This window comes from Mustela erminea, chromosome 21 (assembly GCF_009829155.1).
Source record: "Mustela erminea isolate mMusErm1 chromosome 21, mMusErm1.Pri, whole genome shotgun sequence".
Lineage (NCBI taxonomy): Eukaryota > Metazoa > Chordata > Mammalia > Carnivora > Mustelidae > Mustela > Mustela erminea.
In genome coordinates this window covers 3,349,948-3,371,302 of record NC_045634.1, presented here as the reverse complement: position 1 = coordinate 3,371,302, position 21,355 = coordinate 3,349,948, and the positions used below count along the sequence as shown (strand labels likewise).

At 47.3% G+C, this 21,355-nt stretch overlaps 1 protein-coding gene across 1 annotated transcript; it reads right to left on the bottom strand.

Annotated features, from left to right (window-relative positions):
• Positions 1-1,445: 1,445 nt before the first annotated feature.
• On the bottom strand, positions 1,446-2,564 carry LOC116582008. Its single transcript, XM_032329351.1, has 2 exons — positions 1,997-2,564; positions 1,446-1,572 (listed from the first exon to the last, which is right to left on the bottom strand). The coding sequence occupies exons 1-2, from the start codon at positions 2,480-2,482 to the stop codon at positions 1,456-1,458; spliced, it is 603 nt and encodes a 200-aa protein (XP_032185242.1). The 5' UTR covers positions 2,483-2,564; the 3' UTR covers positions 1,446-1,455.
• Positions 2,565-21,355: the final 18,791 nt, after the last annotated feature.

Sequence of the window (21,355 nt, the reverse complement as noted above, 5' to 3'; positions counted from 1 at the left end):
GAGGAGGAGTTTGAGCAAAGCTTTTGGAAGAGAGACATGCCATATTTCAAACTGAACGAAGCCCAGTATGGCTATACTATAAAGGTGAGGGGAAGACTGATTCCTGGTGTGGATATATGGATGCAACTAAGGCCAAACCCTGCAGGATCTTACCCAGCATGCTAAGACCTTGGGCTTGAGGCCAGGGATAAAGGGAAGCCATCAAGGGGTCTAAGCAGCTTGATTATTCTCCTGTTCTTTACAGGAACCCTTACTAATCTGTGTCATCCAGGATCCTGGGATCATGACCTCAGTTGAAGGCAGATGCTTAACCGACTGAGCCACCCACGTGCTTTTTATTATTATTTTTTTATTATTTGGGGAGAAGGGGCAGAGGGAGAGAGAGGATCTTAAGCAGTCTCCATGCCCAGCACAGAGCCCCACATGTGGCTTAATTCCAGGACCCTGGGGTCATGACCTGAGCTGAAGATAGACACATAACCGATGGAGGCCCCCTAAAGCTGATCTATTACCTCCACATACACTAAGTATCACCATGTTTAACTACGTCCATTGTCCTAACCTTCTGAGAGCAATTTTGAGCCTTCACTGCAATCCTGTCTTCCAGCTTGGTATCATTAGCAATTTGAGTGATAGAAAATAGCCCCACTATTAAGGAATATTAGAAAAAACAAAGGCAGTAAAGTTTGGAAGGTCCCCCCTTCCACAGCACAAATCCGGTTCCTATGGAATTCCGTCCTTAGGTTCCCAGGAATCTGACCATGGTCTGTCACAGACACAAGTTAACCAGCCTCCCCCTCTGTATGCTCTAAGTTTATATACTTGTCCTTTTTTTTTTTTTTTTTAAATTTCTCTTTCTGCCACTCTAGTTCTTCCAAATTCTAGTTTTACGGAGGAATATTTTAGGATAAGTGTTTGAGGAAGAAAAATTTCCATGATGACTTCAAGTGTATGCACTGAATTTCTTTTACCCCAAAGGAATGTGTTTTCTTTCTGCTATCTGACATGTTTCAATAAATAAATAGCTTGATTTTTGTTTACATATATTCCCCCCAAAACCAGAAACCTAAGATTTGATAAGCACTGGGGACATAAGAAAAACTTCACTTGCTGATTTTTTGAGAGTGACAACATCCTGGTTTGAAGCAATTTTCACCAGGAAATGAGTTCTGCTTCTCTCAAACACAGTTATGACAGAAAGAACTTCGCTGATAGCTTTTCATTATGTGTGTTGTGTGTGTGTATTTTATTTTATTTTTTACTTTTGAGTATTTTCTTTGCCTTTGACATCAGATCACATGTGCAGCAGTAATTCCAAAATCACCACTTTACCATTATCCATTGTGACCTATGAGATACATTTCAAACATCTAGAATCCAACTTTTGATATGCTCTCCCCAAATCTGTGGCTTTTTAAAAAATTCAACATACAGAGTTGTCAGGTATGTTCATCTTTAGTTTATATCCATAGGAAAAAAGGACACAAATTGAGGAAGAATGATCAGGGGGAGAAAGGCAGCACAGGAAAACGGTTGTGTTTTCTCCACAACTCTCATTCCAATCTTGAAAAACTGTTTGAAAAAGAAAACGAAAATTACAGATTGGCTTTATCACGTTAAGACTCAAAGAAAAACAATTTCTGCTTCAAAATAACTAACACAACAGTAGAAGAAGACAGCACCACAGACAGAGCCCTGAGGCTCCCAGCAAGGGCTCAAGGCCTCTCCTCAGGGTCACACCGGTCCATTAGGTGTTTCAGCTTGTTGTCTACTCCTGATGGGCCCTCATTTCTCCATCTTGCCTACCAAGAGACAGAGAGCACCAAAGATTGTGCTGAAACCCACAGATACTAAGCCGGACCACCCCCACCGCCACCACCACCCGTTACCGATAACACCAGCTTCAGAACAGAAAGAAGCCAAATCTGTCTCAACTTCTTAATAAAGAAATCAGTTTCTGGTCAATCCACGTCTTCTTCCAGTTGCTTAGACCAACCGTTTGTTTCGGCCTCCCAGCAAAGATGGGTATTAAGTTTGCTGCTGTGTCACTGGGGGACTGGACCACGCCCCATCTTTCTGAACTCTGTGGCCCATTCTCCCCTCTGCCACGGTCACACTCACAAGCACAGTGAGGCGGCCAGTCCTTTATTAGATCAGAGTCTGTGACCTCACTAAAGGAATTTAACAAAGGAACAGGCATCCAAAAGCAAAAATCTTCATTTGGAAGGAAACATATTCTTCCTGCAGCATTTTTTAAGTCCAAAGAAGGTGCTGAGTGTTTTTTCGATTTAAGGTCGAAATGTGGTTCACAAAGTATCCTCCACTGGCCAGGGGGAACTTGAATCTGGTGTGTCGCATGCCGAATGCAACAGGCCTGGAAACCAGAGCCCCCTCCCTCTGAGGTCACTAAAGGTTCTAGAGCAGTCCTCGAATTCTGTGAAGAGACCCCTGGGCCGAGGTAGGCTCGGAGCTGCTCATTCATAACGAGTCCACGGGGTAGCGAATGGTCCCGAACTCCCAAACAGGCTTAGAGCCGCCACCTCCTGGCCCTCCCCTGGGGATGGGGGACTGACGTCGGGAACTGGGACCCTGATCCTGTTACCGTCCCACTGATTAAATCCAGGTGCTGTGTTTATTTCAGAGTGCAAGAAAACACACCAAGAGCTTCAAACTTACGTTACAGACAGGAAACAGCACTCCAGAGACACGTACGTCTGAAACTTGAAGACCCCATAGGGCTTCCTCTCAAACAGGGGCCCGTTTCTTCCCGGGCTGGTGAAAAATTTTGTGCCTCTGGATAGACAGGGCACTTCAAGGCTCAGCAGGCTATAAATTACATATTTTAAATATACTTAGTTGTCCTTTCTCTTTATTTAAAAGCAGATGGTTTCAACTTGATTCCAGCCATGCAACCTCAAAATAGACAGTCCTATAAACTGGCCATTAAAATATCCCTTAAAAATGTACACTAAATGGACCACTAGATCAAGAGTGGTATCTGGGCAGCCAGAGTGAGGAGCTGGGGAAGGAAGGGAGGATTTTGAGAACAATAACGGCCTCATTAAATCTAATTACCTTCCAGCACTTTCTGAGACCCAGGGATGAAAAAGGAATTTGCAGAGGGGATTTCTGAGTCCTTTGCATTAAAGGGACCCCCTCTTACTCACTCTCTCACACCCAGGCACCGCAGGCCTGCCTCCTCACTTTCTGCCTCCCACATCGACAGTTCTGGGGAGTCCTTTAAAAACCAGTCAACCGACCAAAAAACGTTTCTTTCTTCCTTGACACATCAGAAGTCCCTACCACTTCTGTATTTTCATGGGTGATAGGGATCAGCAAGAAAATATAAAATTCCATCATCTCCTTTGAAAGTCTTAATGCCCAATGTACGCCTTCTGGCTTGCAGACTGGGGTCCCGTGAGCTGTGTGCTCTGGAAATCTCCAGTATCAGCAACCCGAGTCCCCTTGTGAAATAGGCAGGCTATGTGCCACCAGACCAGGCACTACCCTGCCAAAGAACACAAGCAATGTCGAAAAAAACGGAAGGAGACTGCCTGAAATGTAACAGTGATGGGTCCACTCAGAGCCTCTGACTGTGAGCCTTAAAATCTAACGATTTAAGCAAGGGGAGGGGATTGTTGGACTGATGAGGAAAACATGCTGACCAACACCAAAGGGAGGTGTAAGGGCAGCTCTGGAGAATTTCCGGAGACAAAGCTGTGAACATTCCCATTCTGTGGCTGACATCGGAATGAGTCCTCTCCAGCTGACTTCTATTCCTGGTATCTTTACTAACCATTCCAGTCCCTGGCCGTGTCCGTCTGAATCACATACCTGCCCCTGTGGGCATGGGCAGGGTCCCTGGACGGACCGCCCAACAGGGGCCATGGTAGGGGGTGGGGTGGAGGGGTCCTAAGGAGGGAATGCTTTGCAGGCAGGAACGGCAGGTGCCCAAGAGAAGCGATCACCTCTGGGATGTCATGATTTTCCCGCTTTTGATGCTTTTCTGGGATAGCTAATTGTTTAGACATTAAACTTCCACTGTTTTGCTACTAAGTGTGTGTGTGTGTGTGTGTGTGTGTGTGTGTGGCTCAGAGATTGTGTTAGCCTTGAGGGGTTCCATCCAGCCCTGAAACGCCGAAAGCCCTAGTCGTAGAAAGAGCCTTACAGGTGACAAGTGTCCTACCAGTTTTATTCAGTTAAAGTGGAATAAGGAAAAGCCGCAGAAAGGGGAGATAAAAGCCAGGCACCGTCCATGAAGAGCGGCGCTACCCACCAGCAATGACCTAGGGCACATGACAACATATCCCCCTAACACACACACATGCACACACACACACACACACACACACACACACCTCAACTCTATTGCTCTTCCCCTATCTTCAGAGGAGCAGCCAATAGATCCACTCTGGGATAGAATTTTTCTGTCTTCAATATGTGCCTCAAAGCAGAAGCCAAGCCTGTCCATCAGTCCACATCACTGCCTGCCGCTTGGAACAAAACACAGCCTCATATTTGAAGGGTTGATGTGTTGAACGGGGTAGCCCGTGGGATGTGACAAAGTGGACCTGTCTGTGGGCTCCCACTCGTGCACTGAATCTTATTTAGCAGAGGAGCCTTTCCCCCGGCCTCTAATGGCCACTCAGCAAGCTTAGGACTCGTCTCTATGCGCCATTCACTTAAAGAGCCGCTTCGGAGAGAAACAGCTTGCATTAGTCCGAGAGAGCAGGTTCAGGCTCCCCTCTGGACAGTGCCGTGTGGAAAACCCACACAAGACAGCCAGACATTTCCTGCCGGGGTGACTGAGGCCGGTATTCTCTCCCTGAAGGCAGTAACCACTGCCAAAACCAAGTTAAAGCTGGCTGGTATTTTAAGAATTTGAACTTGATTTTCACTCCCAGTCAAGGACTTGGTCAAGACAACAGTTTTGTAGAGACCGTGGGAGACACGAAGGACACCTTCAAGAGGGAAGGAAAGAGAAAGAAGAAGGGGCTTCCGCTGAGGGCAGGAAATCCTCCAGCTGCCCGCAGATGACCACTCTCTGTTCCCACGCCACCATCCACCTGCCCCCACCCGTGACCACTGAGGCCCCATCCTGACCGACTCATAGGAACCAGAGCTCTGCAGAATCTGTTCAATTTTTTAAAACGCTGCCCCTTAGGTGCTCTGACCTGGAGCGCCTTCAGCCCGACCCCCCTTCCCATCTAGGAAGACCTCACTTGGCTCAGTAACCCCAGCCACCAAAAGAGACAGGGAGCAGTGGCTTCCCCTGAGCCCATCCCTCAAAATCATACTTTTAACTGGACAAGATGGTTCTCAAGGTGAAGAAGAAAACACATTTGAAAAAGCAAGACCATGAGGCATGGGGAGGAGTTCCTCAAACAAGGTTGTCTGTCTTAGGGGGCTGCTTCACCACCACCAACACCCTCCGCAGGGGTGCTGGTCCCAGCCCCTCTCCCCCAGGCAGCCCTGCTGCTGGGCTGGGCTCCTCTCCCCTCTGAGGACCATCGGCCTCACCTTCTTTGCTCTTGCTCCCTCTCGGGAAACCACCACCGGGCTTCTGGGCTGCCGCAGGGACACCCACATTTAGTTCCATCATCTTGATGTCCTTTCCTACCGGTTAGTCGTGTCTCCTTTCTGACATGTAGACTTACTGAGGTTAAGGGTTGATTACCCTCCACACACACCCCTCACCCTTCACCTCACCCCTCAAAGCTGACACAACTGAGCATATGCTAGATCCCTTCAAAACTTCCCCCAGGCTCTAGCCTATGGGTCCCAGGCCACAGCTGGCAGCCTTGTTCAGTGCTGTAGTGCTGAGACATTCAAACGGCCAAGTCACAAAGCCGCATCAGAGATGGGCGACACTGATTGTCCAGGTCTGTCCCTCCGTGTGTCCTCAGCTCATTCCCTGTCTTGGCCATCAGATGGCACCACGGTTCCACAGGTCGCCCAGGAGTGTGCCTTCTGGAAGGGGAGGTTTACCAGCCTGCCACTGTCCCTCCTCCCCACGAGTGTGTCACCCAGCGTGGACGGGATTCCCAGCCCCCAGATGCTCTCTGTAGGTGGTCTCAGGACTCTCAGAATGTTCGGGCAGCGCTCCTGTTCCAGGCCGCGTCCTTCTGAGATCTGGGGCTCTGAGATCTGCAGCTGGAGCTGTCCCCTGCCTCCCCCACATCTACACCGGGCACGTTAATTGCCTGGCCTAGGAGCACACAGCCCCTCTCAGCCCCCTGCAGGGGCTCTCTGCTAGGGAGGCTCAGGGAAGCATGAGAAGCCCAGCTTTATCACTGAAATACTGCCTTTAAGGGATGTTCCAGATTCCCCCCGATCCATAGGCCCCCTTCATCTACGTCTGCTTCCCTCACTCCGCCTTTCCTGACTGGAGCCAGGGAGTCAAACACTTGCTAAGTATTCCCTGAAGTAGGTCATGGTAGACAAAGGGAAGAAAGTGCCCAGAGGACACTCTGCTCCGGAAGCCACGTTCGCCCGAATCCTACGTTTTCTTCCTGAAGTCACTTGGATTCATAAGACTTTCTATCAGTCTCAGCAAAAAGATGAGAAAAAAAAAGTCTTTACCCAGTACATTTATTTTTACCAATTCACCTTTCTTCCCTAAAGCCCGACAGATGGGATGATGTTAAATAATCTTGATTTCAAAACACTACAATCGTGCTGTGGCCCCAGCACAGAGACTCCCCACCCCCCTGGCTGGGGGTCTGTGTGTCCATCCCTTGTTACACCCTTTTGGGGTTGGAAACAACCTGTGGAGCCTCTGATGATGAGAAAGAGGAAGAAGGAAGAAACCCAACTTTAAATAGTTGGCTAACAACTTAAGAGATACTAATATTTTTTTTTTTAAGATTTTATTTATCTGAGAGAGAGAGAGAGCACACTTAAGCAGACGGAGCAGCAGGCAGAGGGAAAAGCAGGCTCCCCACTGAGCAAGGAGCATGATGTGGGACTCAATCCTGGGATCATGACCCGAGCCGAAGGCAGACACCACTTAATCGACTGAGCCACCCAGGCGTGCCAAGAGATACTAATATTTTAACTTAAAAAGACCACACGATCAATGTAGTGTATGTGAATTACATGACAGCAGTCACATGGAACCTCACAGGGCATACAAGGGTTCATCCATAAATTGAGATTTATGTTGAATTCACAGTGCCCAGGACATAATTCTACATTTTAGAATTCTCGTTTCTCTCTTTCTTGGTCTTAGACACACACACACATATGCTCACGCACATGCACACACACACACACACACACACACACACAACACACCTGTCCTTGAACCAGATGTCAATCGGTTGCTTATGCTAGAAACTCTTCCCTGACCCACCAAAATGAGTGTGACATGCTCTAGAACATCTGGAACTTACTCTGAATTATAAATATTGTGCCCCCCCAATCCCCCGCAGTCTTAGCTTCTTGAGAATAGCAGCTGGGCTCCATTCTTTGTTGGTGCTGACGCTGGGCCGACAAGGTTTGTGAAACAGATGAATCCGCGTGCACGGGGCCGGGCGCATGCAGACCCACACACAGGGGCACCCACAACCAGACTCTTACAAGCACACCCTTGAACACCCTTGAAGAACCAGACTTTCGGGGAAACTTCAAGAGAGCTGCCAGGGTCAGAGGCTATCTCCCAACACCCAAAGGGATACTTTTCTAGAAGCCAAATTGTCAAGAAAGGAGCTTATGGAGTCAAGTGGACAAAACCACTCAGCCTTCAAGTCGATACCTGCAGACTACGGCCTGGAAGCTAGGGTCAGGACAACAGACACGGCCGCGTGACATCACGTTGGTAGCAAAGGGACTCAAATAAGGCGTATGGGAAAACTCTCTCCTCTAGTGCCAGCAACCTTTCACTTCTGACAGCCCGAAGCCGACACCCTTTTCTAGCAGCTTCCAGCCCCAGGATCGCCTGCAAGAAAATTGCCAGCTTGTCAGGTATCTCAGCCATCTCCCCGCTTCTTGTCTGTTCAGCCCCAGCTAGTGAGGGGCTTTAGACTCCCTTCTCCCTCCAAGCCACACCAGGGCTGAGACAAAGAAAACCTCCCCTCCCCCTCTTTCTCAAACTTTCTCTGTCCCCACCCCACCCCTGCACCTCCCATCTCTCTCTTCCTCAATCTGGGTCCATAATCTGCTGTTTGGGATTTCCCCTCTCTCAAAGATTCTACATTTTCTGGGACTGAAAATAAATGCCTAAAAAGGTTTAAAATCAGAGAACTTAGAACCATGCTCTCCTGCAATATTTTCTGTTGGCCAGAAGGAGTGAGGGATTCTTACTCTCTGTTCCTCTTGGCTTAATGAGGAGTGGGAAGGCCAGCACTGCTCTTGAGGCATGTCCAGAGCCTTCTTGGAATCAAAAGTTCCCACAGAAGTCAGGTCTTCCCTGTGGTCTCCACTCAAGGGACCCAACTTTGCTGTCTGAAATATTCTGCACCCCACCCCCACCCTGCCCAACCCCCCACCCTCCCCACTGGTCTCCCTCTCACCCTTCCTTCCATGGCTTTCTATTCTCTCAGAGCCCTCACCTCTGCCTGAATTGTATGATGGGTGTGTTCCTTAACCTGTTCATGGTCTGCCTTCTCCACTACAACTGAAGCTTCTCCAGGGCAAGAACCTGCCTTATGCAGTGCTATAGCTACAGACCAGGGACAAATGCCCAGACATAGTCAGAGTTTGATAAATGTTTATTGAAGGAGCGAGCAAGGGAGTGAATCAGGATCATTCCTGGGCTGCACCGTCTCCAGCTCAGTCGCCTAAGCTCTTCCCCTCGGCCTTGGTGCCTGGTCTCCCCTGAGCTTCAGTTCCTCTCCTCATCCTTCTGTTCTTGGGCTCAGGCACACCTAACTCATTCTCCTCCACCCCCTAATTTATGGCCACCCCTTCCAGATCTCCACTGCAGTGACTCCTCCTCAACAAAGCCCCTCGCCACCACCCACAACCCCAAGAGATGTCAGGCCCCCTTCATACATCAGGGGACCTACCTGCACCTTTTCCGCACAGCATTTAGCATGGTTGGCAATGTGACATTGATTCGAGAGATTATGTACTCAGTGACTCTTCCTTCTGCCCCATAACTGTCTTTTTCTTACCATCACGTTCCCTGTTCTTAGCACAGTGTCTGGCACAGGACAGGTGTTGAACACGTATTTGCATTTGATCTTTTCTTATGACTAAATGAATCAGTTTCCTTCGAACCCTTGAGTTTTGGGGTAAAGGGTACTATCTATAAAGAAAGAAGTCATGTCCAAGATTACCAAGAACTTTTTTAAGTCTTCCCGGGTGGACGTCCCCAAATGTACCTGTTTCCACAAGCCAAACCACAGAAGATTGAACCCATTATTTTTCGGCTATATTAACCACAATTTCTTAAAGTTTAAACTCAGAAGGATGGAGAGGTAAGTTCGGGGAGGTGAGGTGATAATAGTGGCCCGGAAGGGTTTGCCTAAGAAAGAGGTGAAGGTTACTAATTAATTCTGGGTTTTGGTCTTTCCTCACTATTATCAACCTTCCCACCCCACCATCCTATTCAAAAAAGCCAAAAAACCAATCCGTTGTCACAAAACACCTCAGCAATGAAGACTGTGACTATATCTGCTTTTACTTACTGCCGTAAGATTAGCAAGACAACCTCCGATCTCATTTCATAGCATCTTGGAACATTAAACCATCTACAGGAACCGTGCCAACCAACCTTCTCGTTTTACAGATATAGGAACGAAGGTCTGCACGCCTTCCAAGTTCACAGAATTCAGCCCTGTCTGCTAGAATCATATACCACTCTCTCGCTTGCAACTCTGTGACTTTAATATCAGCTAAAACTTCCAATAGTCTCATCCGCTGTCCAAAACTTGGTACAAGGCTCAAGACTGCTGGTGAGAACATGTGTGCGTTAAGCACCCAGCTGCCTTCATTTGGGTTTCCTCCAAACCAGCCTCTGAGACAAAGGGTGAAAGCAAGCATTTGATTCCAGAAGGGATGTCAGGAAGCATGGAGGGCATGAGGAGATGAGACGGTGCAAGGAAGAAAGTGATAAAAGGTGGGGCAATTTCACATCTCACTGGGGACACCCCAGGTTAGACCCCCTCGAGGGCCAGGCAGCAGAGTTCCTTACCCCCAGCTCCCATCTCTCCTCAAATGCACTTGTTCAGGAGGCTGATGAGTGAGCAGCATGCCCAACCTCCCACCAGCCCACTGGCTGTGTTTCCTTAGACTTAGCACCCCAAACAGAAGCTGGCGGGATCCTGCTGCAGGCAGCCTGTAAGGTTGATCAAGAAAGGGGCATTGGCAGGCTCCCTGCCTAGCACTTGGGGAGGCCATGTGGAATGCAAAGCAGGGTGAGGCATACTGCTTGATCTCAGATCCTTGCAGCAGGGAAGGACCTTAGCCATCAGCTCCCCGGAGGTCGGCAAACATTTCCTGTAACACGCCAGATAGTAAATGTTTTGGTTTTGTGGGCAGTATGATCTCTGTCGGGACTACTCAGTCCTGCTGCTGGAGTTGGCAAGCAGCTGTAGACAATATGTTTAAAAAAAAAAAAATGGGGTATGGCTGTGTTCCAATCAAATTTTATTTACAAAAACAGGACGGGGGACTGGATTTGGCCCTCAGCCATAATTTACTAACCCCCTAATCTAAACAAATCTTTTTACGTTAGCCTCCAGGAAACGGAGACCCACAAAACTGACATGGTCTCAGGGTCATATTTAGGGACTTGTTTCTGAGCCCATTCAGGTTTCCTGGGAGTAGATTTTCCATTGGAAAGGACCAGGGACGCTTCCTGGCCTCAGGTGGCTTGTGTCTCAGCCAGCAGAGCCAATCAGACCTGAGATCCTGCTATCTAAACCCTCAGAAAGCAAGAAACTACACCAGACACTATGCCTGTGCCCTGGGGGTGCCCTTACTGGGGAAGGAGTATGAGCTAAATGCACCAAACAGGACCTTGACAATACGGGGCAGTACAGAGAAGCCAATCTCGTTTAGTAAGAAAGATCTGTGAAAATCTCTGAGGTCTCCCATAAAATGCAGCACGCAGGGTTTCATATGCACACGGTGTTGGATATCCAGTTTCTACCATTCTCTGCCCTGCCTTCAGACCCTGGAGAATGAACTGTTTGAACTACAAGAGCAGGTTTATAACTTCTGACCTCCTTTTGGGTTCAGCAGTGGGAGACACAGGGGAGGAAAGTCAAATCGGGGAATTAACTCTCTCATCTCCCTCCCTGAAGGGTCACTGCAGACTGCTGACCTCTCGCTACCGAGGTCCCCTTGTTGCTTCAAGTTTAGGGGTGGTTCAGCTCCCTCTGATGCCAGCTCTGGCGTTTCTACACTCTCTTTCACGCCGTCTCTACATTCTTCCCACACCTTTGTAGGAGACCCTGTACTACTATCCCTCCACTTACCCCATTTCAATGTACCCCCTGTTTACCCTTGGGCTCCCGACTGCCAAGAAACAACACACATCAAAGCAATGTCAAAGGCCGTGTGTGCCCTGGAACTCCGGGAGGAGAGGAGAACGCTCTCCCAGTTGGTTGACTATGGAATGCTGAATCCGGCCTTGAAGGTGGGGTACAGAGAGGCTGAAAGACATGCATGGGGGGGCAGGGGGCATGTCTGGGTGCAGAAGGAGCATAGTGTGTGGTACTGGTCAGCTTCAATTCCTCCCCCCACCCCTCAACAACCTCAGCAAGAGGAGGAAGGCCAGGAAATGCAGTCCAGCTCCTGTGAAAAGGCATAAAGAACCTGTCCTCCAAATGGGGAAAGAGTCCCCCCAACCTGCCAGCTCTTACCACAGAACCAAGTGAGGAAACTAACCAGGATTGCCTCAGAGTGCAGGAGAGAGCAGGCCGGCTCCCAAAGGGATCCCAGTGTTCCCCACTGACTTCCAGTCAATCCCAACAGCTGCAGAGCAGGCAGGGAAAGGTTGCAATTTTTCCCAGAAGGGCGTGGGGTCAGGTTCAGGGGCCGGTGGCCCTGACAAGTCCTGCCCTGCCTTTGGGACCAGACCCAAGGTCCTAGGCCAAGAGCCAGAGGCTGAAGAAACCTACAAGATACCGTGGTTGCCAGGCCTCAGAACGAAGGTCCTTCTCTCTTGGCAGATTATCCTGGGAAGAAAGCTAATATTTTGGTCACAAGAGAGCAAGGCATCAGAATCATTCCCGTCAGTATTTCCTCCAGTACAGACACAGAAACACTGAAAAGGCAAGTACACAGAGACCCATAGACACCCTCAAGAGCCAGGATCCATCGTTCCCAAATGGATTATATGGCCCATTGAGCAGCGTGCCCCGTGGATTATTGAGGCCCCATTAGAGTCAGAGCTCTATAAATTGGATGCAAAATTCATGCAGGTTTCCTGCAGTTCATCAAGCTGGTAACTCCCTAAAATGGAAAACAACAACATCAACAAAAACAGCAAGAATGTGCCAAAGAGCTAAGGAGGGAGGAGATGGGAACTTTCTGAAGACAACACGGGGTTCAGGACACAAATACCCCAGCTGCTCATGCAGCTCAGGGGTATCTGGGGGAGGATCTGGTTCTTCTACTTGACCTCTGCCTCCACGGCAGGAGATGTTGCCCCTGGTTATTTTTTATGGATTCACTATGCTCAAATTTATTTCCTTCTGTGGGGATTTGTGTTTTTAATCGCGGACTCTCGAGTTCTCTCAATGCACCGCCTTCGAAAGAGCAGTGCTTCCTCTGGCTTATGCTAATTTGTAATTCATCCAGGAGTGTGCTTAAACTGGGTATTCTGGAAAATCTCTCTTCTGTCCTAATCCCACTCCTCGGTTTATTAGACGTGCGTCATTTTGCTTTACAATCTCCTTCATCCAACTGACCTCTGTTTATTGGGCATCTACTATGTGCCCGGAAGTAGAGTCTCTGGCTCCTTACCACTCATTCCTTGGATCGTTTTGACTGCTCTTCTGCCTTGTTGGTCCCTTTGACCTAACCACTGAAGTAGATTCCTGGGCCTGCAAAGGTGGGATAGGAGTATGACCATTCCTTCTTCACCAAAGGACCAGGGTACAGAGATAGCCTGCTCTCAGGGAACTGCTGTAGGGTGGAGGGGAGGGTTACAGGTCACAGACATGGATTCAGATCCTCACTTTGCTATCTCCCAGCCCGGCTGATTGTGGCAACCTGAGAAACTGCTCTGAGCCTCAGTCTCCCAATCTGTAGAATGGGGAGAATATCCCTTTGCTCAAAACCTTGTTGAGGAGTTAAAAGAAAACGTTCACATGTGTGACCTTGGCGCAGTTCTCCATATGCGTCCAAACACTTGTTTGCAGAAACATGGCCTTTCCAGTAGAAGACACAGAGATGCATAGGAGGCAGGATGAGGTTAGCAAGGCCAGAGCTAGGTATTCTTTGACCTAACATAATGCAGGTCTTCAGAAGAACACAAAATTAGCCACCCCAAGTGTGGCTTGCCCCTTCAGGCTGGAATGTCAGTATCCTCTCTCCCTGGCTGGTCTTCATTCACAAAAACTTCATACAGCTGTGCAGAGAACACACGTATTTCCAGAGCCATCAAAAGGATTAGACCCTTGCACTGAAATATTAGATTAATGCCCCATTTAGCTGGTATTATCTTATGAAATTGTGAGATGTGTCAGTTTTTCAGTGTTTAATCTCCCTCTAGCCTAAGAAAGGATGTCCTTCTAGATGTGGATATGAATGTGGAGGCTGAAGGATATATGTGGTGATCCGCTAAGAAGAAAACTCCTGCTAAGTAAGCTAAAGAGGCTCAAAACCCTTGAGAAGGATCCCTGGTGGGGTGGTTGTGTGTGTGTGGGGGGTCAGTTTAAAGGAGCTTGGTTGTTTAAAGTCACGTTCTAGATCTGAGAGGTTTCTGGGCAGGGGTCCCACGGGGGCAGACGCACAAGGTGGACAGAGGGCCCCATGATGCTGGGGGACAGCATTTGGTCCCTCCTGTGTCCCCATTGGTGGAATCTGCAGTTACCAACTTGGACCCCACACCTGTTCTCCACAGGCTTACTGGCAGATGGCTTGTGCTGTGTGGTCCCCTTGGAGCTGTCCTTCTTTTCTAAGGAAATCAAAGATCTGAAGCCTTCCAGAACCCCTGCATGGCAGGTGAGGGTAGTTTGTTCAAGAACTCTCCTGTGATCCAGTCTGGGACCCTTGCTACTTGTTGGAAGTTTTGTGTATCCTGACTAAAGCTTCAAACCTTCCTTCTAATAGAACTTGAACTTGAGACTGGCGCTTGCCAAAGGCTTTCCTGCTCAAAAATAATATTTGTAGAAGGACAAACTGTGGTTCTAAGAAGCTCTGGTCAGGTCTGGAAGCCCCTCTCTAAGAGGCAGGTTCTGTGTAAGCAGCTCCTCCCCATTGTAAGACCCAACCATCTCCCATGTCTCTGTAGTTCTGGGGAACACACTGGCCCCCTCAGACACTGCAACAGAAACCAAAAAAAAAAGTGGGCAGATCCTTTTGGTGGCACTGTGAATACCCTCTCTTAGAAAAGACCAGAGCAGGCACCAAAGCTCCCTTATCCCAGATTTAGTGCTGTTGTCACTTGCCCTTGGAAGTGACTTGGATATCCCTCTGCACTCCTGGAAATTTTCAGAAGTTTTCCAAAGACTGAACTCCTTTTTCTTTATCTCATGATACCTTCAGAGTCCCCAAGTCCCCCATGAGCCTCTGCTTTCAGCCAACACACTTCATCTGGTCTTCTAGGCACACTCAGCCATTTCCCAGATCTACTGGCCAGTGCCTGGCCCTTTGGTGGGATCCTTGCAGCAGAACCCTCTGGATTCAGGACCACCTCAGCATCAGGAACATTCTGGCAGGTGCATGCATCCACAGCTCAGCATGAGGTAAGAAATACCAGAGGTTGAGGGGCTAGGTATCCATCTGTGAGGTTCACTGAACATGAATTCCCAGCTCAGTATAGCATGAGGTTCTGTGAAAGAACAGAAAACACAATCCCCAAGTCCTGCTCTCAAGAAGCTCAGAGTCTGTGCGTGCTGATTCTCCCTCACTCTGCAGACAGAGGTGTTTCAGGTAGAAGAGCTCTGTGCGGGTGAGCTGATTTAGGGATTCAAGCATCCCCGCCCTTCTATCAAGTAAAGACAGAAGACCCCACAGTGGGACATGATAGGCTGTGAGGCAAAGTCAGTGCATCTGACCCAAAGCCCAGTGCTCTTCCCTGTTTTGGGAGGGGGTGGTTACCAGCACCGGGATGGGAGGCCTGCACCTGAGTTCACACTGGCCAGGACTTGCAAGTTGAGTGATGCTGTGATGAAAGGGGTTGTTCCTGGAAGAGCTTCTGGAATCGTGCAATGGATTGCAAGGAGGAAGAGTAGAGATTGAGTCTCCATCTAAGGAGCTGTTAGAAGAATTGATATGATTAGGTGAGTTAGTGGCTATAAATCCTCTTCCAGAACTGTGATATTGTGGTTTATAACAATAAATACCTATTTGGTCTTCCTCCTGCTATGTGCACAGAACTCCTAACACTTTTGGAATTTCCTAAGTGCTGAAGGCCAGAAAGGTGTCTTTTGTTATGTTAGTGCTGTGACTTTTGGTCCCCTTAGGTTGGGACTGGTTGCCAGGGGACCCAACCACGTGACTAGGGGTGAACTCTTTCAGTCCCTCTTTGACCTTCTGGGAGAGAAAAGGGGTTGGAAGTTGAATCTGTGGCCCGCAGCCAATGATTTAATCAATTGTGCCTATATAAAGAAGTCTCCATAAAAACTCAAAGGTCTGGGTTTGGAGAGCTTATGAGTTTGTGACCTTGTGGAGATTTGGGGAACATGGCACACCCAGAGAAGACTTGGAAGCTCCATGACCTTTCGCCATACTTTGCCCTACCTGTTTACCTCTTCCATATGGCTGTTCCCGAGTTACACCCTCTTATAATAAACCAGTAGCCTAGTAACTAAAATGTTTCTCTGAGTCCTGTGAGTGAACAAATTAATCAAACCCAAGGAGATCATCAGAACCTCTGTTGTATAGCAAGTTGGTCAGAGCAAAGGTAGCAACTTGGACTGGGGATTGGCATTTGAAGTGGGGTTGGAGGGGTAGATTTTGTAGGACTGACCCCTTCACCTGTAGGATCTGACACTGTCTCCGGGTAGATAGTATCAGCATTGAGTTGAATTGTAGGGCACCCTGCTGGCGTCAGAGAATTGCTTGATGGTGTGGAGAAATTCCCTTTTCCACACATTGGCACTGCTACCAAAACTTTTTAAGGGCAAAGGTAAAAACCACCCTTTTGTGGGAGGATGGAATTGACTTTTTCAAGTGAGCCCATTGAGCACCTACTTTCACAGCTCCTAGAGGGAAACTGGCTTTAAAGCAGCTCTTTTGGGGGCACCTGGGTGGCTCAATGGGTTAAGCATCTATCCTCGGCTCAGGTCATGATCTCAGGGTCCTGAGATTGAGCTCCGCATAGGGCTCCCTGCTCAGTGGGGAATCTCTTCTCCCTCTCCCTCTCCCTCTGCGGCTCCCCCTGCTTGTGCACGCTCTCTCTCTCCCTGTCTTTTGCTCTCTCAAATAAATAAGTAAATAAAATCTTTAAGAATAAATAAATAAGGCAGCTCCTTCTCATGTTAGTCTGCCCACAGACCCAGGTTTGCTGTCCTTCTTTCCACACTGACTTCTCACCTTCAGCCTGCGTTCTGACAGCAAATCTCGAGAGGGGCGCTCATTCAGCCCATACTGCCCCCCACGCCACACTCTGCTCTCTTGACAGCAGAGTCGGGGGCTACTCTATCAGTAGCACCTGATTCCTCTTGATGGCTCCTGCCTTCCCCATCCACACACCAAGCTGAGCACACCACTTCAGGCCTAGGAAGCCTTCACTAACTCGCTCATCTCTCCACCCGTGTTTGTTGACTGCCTGCTCTGAGTCAGGCCCTGTCTGGGGCCCTGACATACACTGATGGCACCAAACTATCTGTTCTAGGGTTTATAATCTGCGCAAGAGTGACAGGCATCGTCTTTCGAATAAAAAGGAAACTACCAAAGAATTCATCCTAGGACACTGTGAGGAGAGACCTTTGGCAAGAGATGGGGAACACTAACGAAGGCCTTTTAAACTGGGGGCTGAGGCCTGAGTGATGGGTGGGTGTAAGTCTCGTGAGAAGCTAGAAGGAGAAAGTGCCAGGCAGAGGGGATAGCTCATGGAAAGCTCAAAGGCAATAGCAACTTCGTGTGTTTGAGGAACCACATGGAGACAGACATGCCTGTAATTTGACAGCACAGGTAGGCCCAATACTCAGCCAGTAGGCATGAACGCTGATGCACTTGTCTCTTTGGCTGACATCTCTTCCAGTTGGTCCACTGTCCATTCTAGTTGGACAGATGTATCTGAACCAGAGAGTGACAATTTCCAGTATCAACCTGTGATGTGACCAGAGGTCAGAAAGGTGACCAGGGGCTGGATCATGTAGGGCCTTGTAGGCCATAGAGAGGAGTTTGGATTTTATTCTAGATTTAGTGGGGACTACTTTTTTTTTTTTTTTTTTTTTTTTAAAGATTTTATTTATTTATTTGGCAGAGAGAGACAGCGAGACAGGGCGCACAAGCCCGGGAGAAGCAAGACCTCCTGCTGAGTAGGGAGTCCAATGAAGAGCTTGATCCCAGGACTCTGAGATCATGACCAGAGCTGAAAGCAGACACTTAATGACTGTACCATGCAGGCGTCCCTAGTGGGGACTTCAAAGCAGATGAGTGGAGTAGATTATTCCTATTTTTATAAAAATAATGTGAGCCACTATTTGAGAATTGATGGAATGGCGGTGGGGACAGTGTTTCTAGTCATGGCAGTGGGTATGGGACATTTGGGGTGTGTCTTGGAGATAGACTTGGTAGTTCCTAATGATGAGTGTGAGTGGGGGGACAAAAGAATGAGAAATCGAGGACCCTTATATTTTTGGCCTCAGCAACTACATGAACAATAATTTCATTTGCTGAAGTTGGGCAGAATATGGCAAGGGTAGGTCAATGAATGTTTTTAAATAAATAAAAATTATTATTGATTGGTCTCACAAGAAACTCTGTGGTTTGTGGAGCACAGCAAGCAGCCCATACTGTTATACTTTAAGCAGGTTAAAGTTGTATAATCCTAAACAGCAGGATTTCATCAGTCCCTTGGCTCCCGTGGCCCCCCACCCACTGCAGATTTTCACCAGCGGGGTCTAACCTCAAGGATTTTCCATGGTGCACAGAAGACTTGTCCTGATTTGTACTAATGGAGACAGTGTGTCCTAATGGTGGTAGTCAAGAGTGGGAACGGTTCTCTGTTCCCAGCCTGTAACAATTACAAAGGGCAGGGCCAACAGGGACCCAGGGTCTGCAGCTGGTTAGAAAAGAACATCTCAGATGAGGTCTCAAAGTCTGGCTCTTTTTCACCTTCACTCGAATTTAGGTCAAGGTCATCCTGTTTTCACCCTTTCGGCTCATCAAATTTCTGTTTATCCCAACCTATTTTTTTTTTTTTTAAATCTCTGCTGTGATAATAAGATCTTAATTTGAGCTGGTGCATTCTGATTTGCAAATTTCCTTCCCACACATCATCTCATCTGATCTTCTCTACAATCCTAGAGATATTGTTTCTATTTCACAGATAAAAACCTGAAGCTCAAGGGCCATCACTTGCCAAAGGCATGAAAATAGAAGCTATAACTTTCCCTCAGCTATGCCCTTCCTCCCGTTTACTCTGTACCACTTGGAGATAATTGGATCCATCCACAAATGATCTGCGTCAGAAGCCTGGGAGATGCTTTTGACACTGCCTCTTCCCCAGTTTCCATCTCACCAGTTACCAAATCCTGCCAACCTTATCTCCTAAATATTCCCCTCCATCTCTGCCACTGGGACTATTATCTAAGTCACATTACCTCTCCTTGGGGCTGATAAAAGAGCCTCTTATCTGCTCTCTCAACACCACTCTTGCCCTACTTATGTCCATGCTTCACACTCTATTGAGAACTGCTGCATAAAAATAAATCTGATCATATCACTCCCTAATTTAAAACCCCTTACAGTTTCAGGGTCCCAAATATTACTAGTTTAAAAAAAAATCAGAAAATGCTTAACGTGGCTCCCAAGTACTTCATGGTTGAGCCCTGCCGACCACTTTGTCTTCATCTTCATCCCCTAACTCTCCGTTCCCATCTCTGACTCCAAGCTCCAGCCACACTGGCCTTCCTTTGGTTCTTCAAATATGCGAACCATTTCCAGTCTTTCAGTCCAACATCACTGTTCACTGAATTTCTACTCAAGCTTTGGGTCTCAGCTTAAATGTTCCTTCTCCAAAAAATCCTTCCTTGGTTGTCCAGCTGAGGTGAAGTCGTTTTCTTGGACATTTTTCATATTTCCTCGTATTTCTCCTTCATGACACCTATCACAATGAGAAATTATTTATTATTTATGTAATTGTAAAAATTACCTATGGCCAAATTCTCCAAAAGTCAGTGACTTCAAGCAACAATCATATTCTCATGAATTTGCAAATCAGCTAGATATGGCAGATAGTGTGTATGTGTGCAGGCACAAGTACATGTGTGTCATGGGACAAATAGCAATACTAAAGAGCTCAATCCATGTATGTTTAAAAATCCAGAGTTCTAGTTCTCTGAGTTTCTCGACTTAAAATCCTAATTTATGTTAGATATTTTGCACAAACTCTGGATGTCACAAAGTTATTTTTTACTTTCTGGGTACCTGGTAGCTCCATTGGTTAAGCATCTGTCTTTGGCTCAGGTCACGACCCCAGGGTCCCGGGATCAAGTCCCACATGGGGCTCCCCCTGTTCTGCGGAGATCCTGCTTCTCGCTCTGCCTGCCACTCACCCTGTGTGCGCTCTCTCTCTCTCTCTCTCTCTCTGTCAAATTAATACATAAAATCTTTTAAAAAAATTATTTACTTTCCCACTTCCCAGCCCATACACCACATATATTATTCTTGGTGATTCTGAGAGGGTGTTTTTGAATGACATCAGCATTTAAGTTGGTAGACAGAGTAAAACAGATTGTCTTCTCTGACATGGGTCCTCACCCAATCCACTGAAAGCCTGAATAGAGCAAAGTTGCTGAGCCTCCCCTGAATAAGAGGGAACTCATTCTGCCTAACAGCCTTCAAACTGGGGAATCACCTTTTTTCCTGCCTTCAGACTAGAGCCAAAACATCAACTCTTCCTGGGTTTTGAGCCTGCTGACTTTCAGACTGGAACTACACCATTAGCTCTCCAGTTGCCAGGCCTTTGGCCTCAGACTAGAACCACACTGTTGGCTCGACTGGATCTCCAGCTTACAGATTCACCCTGCAGATCTTAGGACATGTAGGCCAGTTTATTTAAATAAGTCTCTACATACATATGGATAACAGACACATTCAATAATGCCCCCATCCCTTGGCATCAGGGAAATACAAATCAAATCCACGATGAGATACCACCTCACACCAGTCAGAATGGCTAAAATTAACAAGTCAGGAAACGACAGATGTTGGCGAGGATGTGGAGAAAGGAGAAACTTCTTACACTGTTGGTGGGAATGCAAGCTGGTGCAGCTGCTCTGGGAAGCAGTATGGAGGTTCCTCAAAAGGTTGAAAATAGAGCTACCCTATGAACCAGCAATTGCACTACTGGGTATTTACCCCAAAGATATAAATGTATTGATCTGAAGGGGCATGTACACCTGAATGTTTATAGCAGCAATGTCATAGCCAAACTATGGAAAGAGCTTAGATGTCCATCAACAGATGAATGGATAAAGAAATGTGGATAAATGGATGAATGGATAAACGGATGAATGAATTAATTGGTAAATGGATGAATGGATAAAGAATATTTCATTGTCTATACAATGGAATATTACTCCATTGTATTACAGTGACCAAAATATTACAGTGACAAAAAAAAAAAACTTGCCATTTGCAACAATGTGGATGGAACTAGAAGGTATTATGCTAAGCAAAATAAGTCAAATAGAGAAAGACAATTATCATATGGTTTCTCTCAGATGTGGACTTTAAGAAACAAAACAGAGGATCATAGGGGAAGGGAGGGAAAAATAAAACAAGACAAAATCAGAGAGGGAGACAAACCTTAGGAGACTCTTAATCAAACAGGGTTGCTGGAGGGGAGATGAGTGGGGGGTGGAGTAACAGGGTGATGGACATTAAGGAGGACACGCGATATAATGAGCACTGGGTGTTATATAAGACTGATGAATTGCTGACCTCAACCTCTGAAACTAATAATATGCTATATGTTAATCAATTAAATTTTAATAAAGTTAAAAAGAAAAAATAAAATAAAATCATATTTGTATATATATGTCTCTCTCTCTATGTGTGT

Excerpts from the sequence above, each read along its gene's own strand:
- LOC116582008 (XM_032329351.1), bottom strand. The coding sequence starts at position 2,482 with ATGAATGAGCAGCTCCGAGCCTACCTCGGCCCAGGGGTCTCTTCACAG. Across the intron at positions 1,573-1,996 it reads CTGGGAGGCCGAAACAAACG|TTTTTCAAGATTGGAATGAG; the intron begins GTTGGTCTAAGC and ends TTTTTCAAACAG.